Source organism: Copadichromis virginalis, linkage group LG12 (assembly GCF_057382275.1).
Source record: "Copadichromis virginalis isolate Kocher_CV1m ecotype Utaka linkage group LG12, C_Virginalis_male_GT1.1, whole genome shotgun sequence".
In the NCBI taxonomy this organism is placed as follows: domain Eukaryota; kingdom Metazoa; phylum Chordata; class Actinopteri; order Cichliformes; family Cichlidae; genus Copadichromis; species Copadichromis virginalis.
In genome coordinates, this window is record NC_140629.1 from 13,476,508 (window position 1) to 13,486,608 (window position 10,101).

General features: G+C 42.8%; 1 protein-coding gene across 1 annotated transcript; it reads left to right on the forward strand.

Moving 5' to 3' along the window:
* Positions 1-1,213: 1,213 nt before the first annotated feature.
* npy8br (neuropeptide Y receptor Y8b) lies at positions 1,214-6,025 on the forward strand. The gene is made up of 3 exons (XM_085474780.1): positions 1,214-1,358; positions 1,762-1,890; positions 3,555-6,025. The coding sequence occupies exon 3, from the start codon at positions 3,706-3,708 to the stop codon at positions 4,792-4,794; it is 1,089 nt and encodes a 362-aa protein (XP_085330906.1). The 5' UTR covers positions 1,214-1,358; positions 1,762-1,890; positions 3,555-3,705; the 3' UTR covers positions 4,795-6,025.
* The last annotated feature ends 4,076 nt before the right edge of the window (positions 6,026-10,101 follow it).

Here is a 10,101-nt window from a genome sequence, read left to right on the forward strand (position 1 = left end):
TCCGTGATGTGTCCACCGTGTTTTACAGATGCTATAGACACTTTCTTCATAAGGAGGTGACTTTCACATACTGTTTGTCTGCTGTTTTCTGTGTGTTTTACACCTGCCACTTCTTCTCCTGTCCTCCAGTTGTCAAGCTACCCCTCAAAGTTTTTAAGCACATGGTGAGATATGCCAACTTTTTTGCCTAGTTGTTATTTGTGTATTGCTTTGTTGGTGTAAAAATACTCTTTTATACCTGTCAAACTGTGTTATCACTGTCAAAGGAGCTTGCAAAGAAAAGCGTCTGGACTTCTTTAAGTTACTTGAAGACGTTTCACCTCTCATCCGAGAAGCTTTTCTTTGCAAGCTCCTTTGACTACGATGATCTGGATGACTGAGAACCTTCACAGACATGTGTTATCACTGATATATATTTTTATTCAACTAAAGAAATGGGAACAAATTACATGTTTTGTGACAGACTGCTCTCCATTAGGTACAATTTTTAAAACTACACCTTTGCTGAATTTCTTGTTATGTGTGGACAAAACACTGGTTCATCCCTTAAGTTAATCACCTTTTTTCATGCTTGAATGCTTGTAAGTCAGGGTTAAGTGAACAAAAAAGGGGGAAAAGGTCAGGAACAAGGCCTGAATTCACAAGACTGAAAAACAGCCAGTGTCCAAAGAAAAACTCTGAAATAGTCTCAGAAAGCCTGGAGAACCACTGATCAAGACCACTTTAAAGAATTAGCAGAAACTCAGGCTCCCTGGAAGCCAAACACAAAAAAAGGGACGACCGGCTCAAGACTTTTGCATAGTACTGGATTTCATTCTATACTTTATTGTTATACAGCAAGCACTGTCTGGTTTTTTAAAATGCGCTAAAAAAAAAAAATAACACGTGAATATAAATTTACTGTGATATTACGGCAATTCCTCATCTGGGAGACATGAAAGCTGACGTCGTTACGAGAAACCTCCGCGTGCCCCTTTTCCAAGAAACAAAAACGGATCATCTGATGTCACTAATACATGTCTCCAGGCTTCAGGTGGGTACGGCCAGCGTCGGTCTGGCTGAACCAAACCATATATCAAACAGCTGAATTTCCCCATTGGCCCCCGTGCGTGTGCGAGAGCGCGTGAGTGCGCGCGCCTGCGTGCGCGCGTGCCAACCACGGAGAACTTATTATGTAAGATGTTCCCAGTCGCATCTCTGCCTGCAAGTGTGAGGCATGAGGTCGCTTTAAGAGACATCTCAGCTCCTACCAGTGGTCCTGGCAGGACACCACCTACCTCCTCCTCGACCACAAACTCTCAGCTTTGTCTCACTTGATGCACAGCGGCGCGAAGAAGTCCTGGAAGAAATAAGACTCGGTAAGAAACGGTGGCTAATTAGTGTGCCATTTCCTCTGGCTTCTAACTCTTGCAGGTGGCGATGGGAGTGAGTAATTAAAATTCCCAGGACGGTTATTTATTTTTCATCATATGCTAAAAGAAAGCTCTAATGACCTTTTTCTAGGTGATGGCTCTCTGTAGGCTCGTGCGTTCTTGCGCGTAGAGTTTTTAATAACCTGATCGCTCGCGCTGGGATTGTTGATTCCCGTCGCTTGTCGGTCTCCCCAGTCCAGTGGGATTTCCTTCCTTCCCTCGAAATATTTGCCCCCCTGGTCAGACTGATCTCCAAAATGACATGCTTAAAGTCTAAGTGGAGCTTTATATTGGACATTTACCGGTTTGTGATGTGGAAATGATTGACGAGTCTCCCCCCCCCGGACAGAAAAGCAGTTGGCATCTACCAACAGAGGTCTCCTTCACCTGTCCGGAGCTGAGAAAGTCCGCCCAAGTGCGAGCAGACGCACAGCTGCAGAGAGACAGTGGATCCAGGACAGAGCTACAAAGACCGAGGGTAGGGCGCGCGCACACAATCATACTATCATACTTTTCATTGATTTATGCGTTTCAGCCTCTGTAATAATTCATGTGCTGACTTTGTGTCTTGGCAAAGTTGTTTGGTTTGGTGACAGAGCAGGGATAACAACACAGGGTGGGGGGAATCTACATTTTGCATTCATCTCTATTTCGAGATAAATCCCCACGAGATATAATTTCTCCTTCTGTGTGGTTTTTTTTTTCCCCTGCAGTGACTTCACACATTCCTCCCATTAAGACTATTTTTATTGTTTCCCCACCCAGCAGGTTTCCTACTTGTGTGTAATCTGGAAATAATCGGTATAATTTACACATTAAGGATGAAATCTAATGTCAGCTTTTAGCAAAATTTCTCGTTACTTTTGCTTCTACTCCTCCGCCTGCAGACACCGCACAATGGGAAGCACTGCATCGCTTCACAAGTCCAAATTCTGTCATAAATATTCTGCATCAAGGCTCTGAAGGATGGGTCTTGGCTACATGTCCGCCATATGCGTTGAAACAGAGTCAGACTAAGTTTGGCACCCAGAAAAAGATTGTGTACCACAAATGAATTCAAGTCATTTTAGCCTCCAAGTTCAAGTATATACCTGAGTTATTCTGGTTCTATCTGTGTACCGCAGACGAAGCGAAACATTCTAATAGGACATCAGGGCTCATTATCGAGACAGCCACGAGCAATTAATGTCCTACCTGTCAACATTTATCATTGTTAAGGAGTGCTCAATTAAAATGATAAATACTTTCCATCCTTTGGTGATTTAATCCTGTCAGCATGTTTGCAAAATTATTTTCTAGGGAACTGAGCTGTGGGCAAACATCTCAGTTAATCAGGGCTCTTTTTACTGCTGTGCATACGCACTTACGATAATTATACACATGCGGATACACACACTACTCAGAAGTCCTTGGCCTTGGTGGAGTGGAATTGTATTTCTGCTGTTTTCCAGTGCAGCCGTTTCTCGGGAACTGTAAGGACTGTGAGGCTTCTGTGAATGTCCAGTGACGATGAAAGCTGTTACGGACAGAATAAATTCCCATCACTTGATAAGAGTGATTGGAGGCGGGGTGATTGTTTCTGAAGGAGCAGTCATTATCACTGTTATTGTGATGGAAATTTGAACCAGCATGCCATTACAGCGACGCCGCAAAAACCTAGATCTGTGCTTTTTCTCTTATGATATTCCATCAGTGCATCATTTATTCTCATTGCCTGCTTGCAAAGATTTATAATTTTAAAAAAAGTGGGGGTCTGTGTTCTGCTCGTGATATCTGCATAGCGAGATTAATTATCCCCTTCATCAGTTTCTGTTTTTGTCTGCTGCGTGCGAAGTTGAATCTCCAGTACTGAACACACTCTTTTAAAAAGACACTTGTGGAATGGCATCCTGATGCGCTGCACATTTTAAAATCCTATCCTGCAGCATGGCAATCAGTTCTAATGGGTAAAATGAGCTTTTTAGCGAGCGAAGGTCAATTTCCTGTCATGCTGGTGTGTTTGTGGTTGCTACATTTAAATTTGAGCAATAAACCGAAGTCTTCATTTCTTAAAATTCCATTACTGTGAAAATAAAAAAAACTCCAATGATGGAAAATTTTGTTAAAGGTTGCACATTTCTTTTCCTGTTTTCTTTTTTCCAGGCCACAAAGGAAGACTGCTTTAAAGACTGGCTGAGCTTAAGGATTAGGGAAAACTCTTATATCATTCATAAAATAATTACAGCAGGTGCTGCAAAACAATCTGGTTCGATTGGTCCTCTGTGTTCGAAGCGAGCCTGGGAAAACTATTGCCATGGAGCTGCAGCACAGCACCTATCATAACCAAGCCTCGTGGAATTCGACCGAGGACTGCTTGCTGTCGGTGAGTGGCACCACGTTACTCATCATTGCTTACAGTACAGTCATGGCAGTGGGGCTCATTGGAAACTCCTGCCTGGTGTTTGTCATCACACGGCACAAAGAGATGCACAATGTGACCAACATCTTCATTGTCAATCTGTCCTGCTCAGACATTCTCACGTGCATTATATGCCTGCCGGTCACTATTATCTACACACTGATGGACCACTGGATCTTAGGAGAGACCCTCTGCAAGCTCACACCTTTCATCCAGTGTATATCAGTCACTGTCTCCATCTTCTCCCTCGTTCTGATCGCCATGGAGCGCTACCAGCTTATCGTCCACCCGACAGGATGGAAACCCATGGTAGCCCACTCCTACCTGGCTGTGGCTATCACCTGGATTGTGGCCTGCATAATCTCAGTGCCTTTGCTTTCCTACAACGTACTCATTTTGCCTTTTCAGAACTTCAGCACTCCACTCCCAATAAATGACAACTTTATTTGCATGGAGCAGTGGCCGTCAGTTAAGGAACGGCGAGCTTACTTCACCTCCCTGCTCGTCTTTCAGTACTTCCTCCCGCTTATCCTCATCATGGTCTGCTACCTGCATGTCTACCTTCGCCTGAGGAGGAGGAAGGACATGGTGGACCGCAGCAGGAACACCGCTCAGAAAAAGAACAAGGGCTCCACGAGGATAAATGCCATGTTAGTCGCCATAGTCGTGGCTTTCGCCCTCTCCTGGCTCCCGCTCAACGTCTTCAACACGGTGTTTGACTGGCACCACGAGCTCATCCCGTCTTGCAGCCATGACATCATCTTCTCGCTGTGCCACCTCACTGCCATGATCTCCACCTGCGTCAACCCGATCATCTACGGTTTCCTCAACAGCAATTTCCAGAAACAGCTCAAGTCCACGCTGCTGCGCTGCCGCTGCTGGGCCGTGGTGGAGAGGTACGAGAGCGTGCCGCTCTCCACCGTCAGCACAGAGGTCACCAAGGGGTCGATTTTGAGCAACGGCTCTGTCAGCAACAATACGTAAATCCATACTTTTTTTCTTTTTTTTTCTTTTTTTTTAACTGAAAGACAAAGAAAGCAGCTGGTGCTCTTCAGCCTTTATTGTGTCACTCTCCAGAGATTTTCTTTCTTTCTTGGTTTGACATTTGCAAAAGGTAGACTCTTCAGGACGGCAGTCCAGAAGGAGCAGGCTGAAGAGCCCTAAGCAGGATGGCAGGTTGTCCTCCAATCAGTATGAGTCCACATGTAAGAGGAAAGAGAACGCAGTGATGGTGCAAAGGTTGGACAGGTTTACAGGATATTTACAGTATGTATAGTCTTTTCCCCCACGTGCTGTCGCATATAAAAAAGAGGAGATGCCTTTTTACTCTGTTACACCATGTTTTCTCTCTGCAATGATCTGCTTGGAAATCATGTTTAAATGCATATTAGCACCCCAAGAGAGTGCTGGAAGGACAAAAAAGCAGGTGGGTCGTGGAGCAGCAAATGTTTTTATTTTTATTTTTATTTTATTTTTTTTTTTTTTTATCTGGTGTTAATAGTGATGACGAAAACATCGAGGGGTTGTGAACTGCAACATGTAAATGATTATCAACAGAGTAGCTTAGAATACAACCAAAGGAGGGAACATTTGTGCATTAGATGTAGCTCTAGGCGGAGGACTTACCGGCATCATTTTAATGCATTTCTTATTACCTAAACCCGCCACCGTTGTCGCTTTAATGGTCTTTTGCAGAGAACCTTGGCAAAAGATGAATGCATTTCATGCTGTTTGACACGTCCATGCTCCCGTGTGTGTGTGTGTGTGTGTGTGTGTGTGTGTGTGTGTGTATATAATACAGATGTGTAGGGGGGTCATAAAATGTGCGACACAGCCACCATTTCTCAATCGCAATAAAACAAAATAGAAGTGGCAGTAAAGGACAAGAGCGGGCTCCTTCCGTTGTATATAAGATAAAGCACAGTTTTAGCGTGTGGTGTGCAATAAAAAGCACTGTGTAGCATAGCACTATAGAAAGTATCTCTAGGAAATGTGTTGTAATATTTGCTTCATATTTAGCTCTTGTACTGACTTTTTTTTTTTTTTAACTCTTTTCTTTGTTTCTGCCTTGCTTTACATGCTGGTTTGAAGCTGTCATCTTGCAGGTCAAGTTACCCAGGAAAGTAAATGCTACCCTTTGACCAGAAGGCTGGTCATTTAGCGCTGGTTTGATATATTTTTTTGTGTTATATAGTGTACATGGGGGGACCCTCCAAACCCTTCAACTTCTAAATATTAAATATTTCAAACTCTTTGTTTCTTTCTGAGGTCAAATTCTGTGTGCTGCCTCAGTGTGCATTATTTAGAAGGGGGAAGTCTGAGATCACAACACATTTTAGATGCGCTCGTAGTGTTGAATAAATCAGTGTTGTGTTTGGTGCAATAGATGTTAAACAGCACGGGAAGGGGAGGAAAGTGTATGAGAGATCAATGGGAATTAGTGCTGAATATTCATATTCGGGGAATGCCTGCTAACGCTCATGCTTCGTCCTGTCTGAAAGGGAGATCAAAGACCAACTGCGAGAGATTTTTTTTTTTTTTTTTTTTTTTATTTTATATTTATTTTATTTTTGCTGCCAGGTGCCTTGTAGCTTTTATATTTCAGGAGGTCGAGTGTAAGATGTTTTCACACTTTACAAAGACCCAAACCTGTTCACCTGCCATGCTGTTTTCCAAAAGGCAGCTTAGCCCTGAAGAGAGCTCTCAGGTCCTTGTCAGCATAATTGACTGCATGCTTCTGCTGGCCTGTGCTGCCCTTTGCTGACTTCCAATCCCCTCTCCTTTCCCATATTTCACTCCTCTAGTCTGTTTCCTTTCAGAACACCAGCCGAGTGAAGCAGAAGTGTTCATTCCCCCCGCCCTTGCAATAAAGGACCCAAGATGCCAGAGGTAGTTGCAAACTCCAGTGGCACTTGACAACGAGTGGAACCTAAATTAGCCCCCCCCCCCCCCCCTTTTTTTTTTTTTTTATTACATTGTTACCAATTGTAACCCAGTCTACAAGCACATTACTGCACTACGAAATGAAGCTCAGCTGGAGACAAATACTTAATGAGTCCACAGGGCCAGTCTCTCCTTGTCAGTCGAGCTGTTCCAGGAAGACTGGGATCTTGGCTCTGTGCATTTTAATTTAGAGAGATTCTCTTTTTTTTTTTTCTTCTTTTTTTTCTTTTTTTTTTTTTTTAAAGGGAAAAAAAGAAAAAATCTCTCCAGATCACAGGAACAACATGAACTAGTTGGCCAGAGATTTGCTCAAGCTGTTGTTTTGAGCATTTCAATTCTCCTCAGTCATATTCTTGCTTTCCTTTCAACAGTGAGAATGATGTATAATTCATCTTGCTTTACCTTGTGTCAATATTCATAGCAAGAGGATCAATATTACAGTGGAAACCTGAGGGGTTTGTGCTGCCTGTGCCAAAGGATTTGTGAAGAATTACAATATAGATGTGCTACAGAATGATTTTTCAGCTTGTACTCTTTGCTGCAATCTCATGAGACAAAGTCAATGGCACCTCTGATCCCGGCTGAGAAAGAACTAATCTTTAGACTTTGGCAGATGAAAAGGTCAAAGGAAGACCAGCTGCTGATTTTCGAATCCCAGTCCTGGTGTTATGCAAATACCGACATCCGTTAGACATGTAGGTTGTTCATTTACAGGTCAAACACATAGATCGGCTAGGTCAATATTTTCTTGTTCCCTTATCATTCTGCTGAATTGCCCTAATGGTCACACCATGACAGCGAGAATACATGACCACCTCCAGAATACAATTCTGCGTGTCTCCGGTATTAAAATACATCTGGAAATTATTTTTTTTTCTTTGTAGACTGCAAGATATTTCTTGCCTTCATTTGCCTATGTGTCTTCTGTACTATTCAAAATAACACACACACAGTTGCTTCTTGCATAATGCAAGCAGACTTGACAGCTTGGAATAGCAACTCCCTGATTGGTGTCGGCCAGGTTGTACTCACGATTTTCTGTTGCGTGCATGAAAAGATAGATAGATAGGGTCTTGGCCTCTGCGTCCGGCCTTCCATTTTCTTTGAGGAAAAGACCACAGCCTCTTTTAGTTGCCTGGCTACAGCTTCCTCGGGGTATTCAATGGGTCTCCTTCAAGCTGACACAGAGCACCAAGCTATTAAAGTCACTTTATTAAACACTGACAGAGGAGCTGCACAAGGCGGAAGCAGTTCAGTGGACCCATGTCAGCCAAACAGTCCTACGTAAGACATGATTGCTGAGGATGCTTGATGACGCACAGCAACTTTCCTTTTGACTTGCACTGGCTTGTGATAGTTACATCACAGCAAGCAGTTTTTTTTTTCTTAAAAGAGCATTTCTGGAAGTTGTAGCAGGGAAAGCACAGGCGTGTGTAGCTACATTCATATTGGCAGTATGTCATTTGCCTGTGTCAAGGCCAGTTAATATTGCATGGTTTATTGCAAGGACACCAGGAGGAAAGGCTTTATTAAAGGAACATTTTCATATTTTGGCAAAGACACAAGAGTCAGGTTGGAAATTTCATTGCAATTCTCACGCCTGAAAAGCAAATATGAGATGGAGCCAGGAGCCGAAGACACTTTAAAATCTGATCCAGATCACCAGAGACAAAACCTTTTTGTTTCTGCTTCACAGTCAGATCACATATTAGCCATGGGTTTGGTTTTGTTTCTGCTATTTTAAATCCCTTTATTATTATTTTTTTTCCAAGAATGGATGATATTGAAGAGTTAATGTGCGTTCACAGACCATTCAGCTGGGGGAACAGTGCACCCTGGAGTAGCGCACTCCCAGCAGACAATATATAAGACCACCTGCAGAAGCTGTTTATAGCTTAAAGACTAGAACATTTAGGTCCTGTTCAAGATTGCCTGAAGTATAAAAATGACCTTTGCACAGAGTCAAGTCTTTTCCAGCCTTTATATAAAAATATAGCAGATAAAACAGAGTTAGTTTCTTTTCTAACTCTTTCCAAGGTTTTTTTTTTAAAAAAAAAGAAAGCTTACTTCACTGTAATTTCTTCGCAATACACTTTCTCTTTAGTTTCACACATAAAATTGGTCTCCAGATTCAAAGCCTACAGAGTCTGCCAGCTCCATGACTAAGGCCCCTGTTCTCTCTTATTAGTTCATCTATTCTCAGGCTGGTCTCAGTGAGACTAATTACAAGTAACCTGGTGGACCTCACAGCTGGTGGGGGGTCCATGCTCAGCAGCAAGGAGCTCGTTTCCTTGTACAGTGTGATTTAAAATCTGCTGCTGATGTTCCTCTTGAGGGAAGCAACAAGAATAATAATAGCAGAAGTTTCTTATAGTCAGTAATGTTTGACATTTCAAATGGAGGGTGGTTACTGTACACGAGGGCATTGATCTCCGGTCGATATTTCATGTCCTGCTGCGCTGTTGCGTTTCATAGATGATTCAGCCCTTATCAAAGCTCTTTAAATAAAGGACAATACTTGACCCATGTGGTGTGGACTGTATGCTCAACCAAAGTAGCAGCAATCTCATCAGTAACTACGGAGACGATTTTCTGTCGTGTGTGTGTGTGTGTGTGTGTGTGTGTGTGTGCCCCAGTAACACCAGAGTGACAGACAGATTGAACTACTGTGAGAAAAAACAAAAAACACTTTCCATTGAAGATAAGAGTGCGGCAGCCCCACTCGCTCTTCAGCGGGATATTACAGGCTGCTGTATGGATGTCAAATCGTCGTGATGAATAAACTTCGATTTCTTGTGCAGTTTGTTTAAAATTCGAAGCACACATTGGCCCGGCTGAATAATTGTGCTTATCAAACCATAAATAAGCACTTTTATAATGCAGAGGAGATTGCGGAGTGCACATGAAATGGACTGAGCGAGCAATGAGCTGTTGCGATACAGTAAATTGGCTTCGGGCACATGTCCTGTTGGAAAGCAAACACAGTAATGTACAGTAAATGTCATTAAATGGTGCTCTTGACGGGATCCGGTGCAGTAGGGAGGGGGCGGCAGTGGCGGTCCTAGCCTGTTTGGCGCCCCAGGCAAATAGGGTTTATTTCTGGGATTTCACACAACCCAGGATTCAAATCATGAATAGATAATGGGCTTGGATTTACAACATTATGAATGCAATGTGCTCTATTTGGAAGCAGCAGGTCTCCCTCCCCTTTCGACTGGTTGTGTGTGAGACTTTAAATCATCAAACTGTAAATTATAAATTTTCAATTGTTATTGATCCCTTTACCCCGAGTCCTAAAGTGTAGGCTATATTTATTTTCTTACTCTTCTTATATTTATTGTTTGTTTA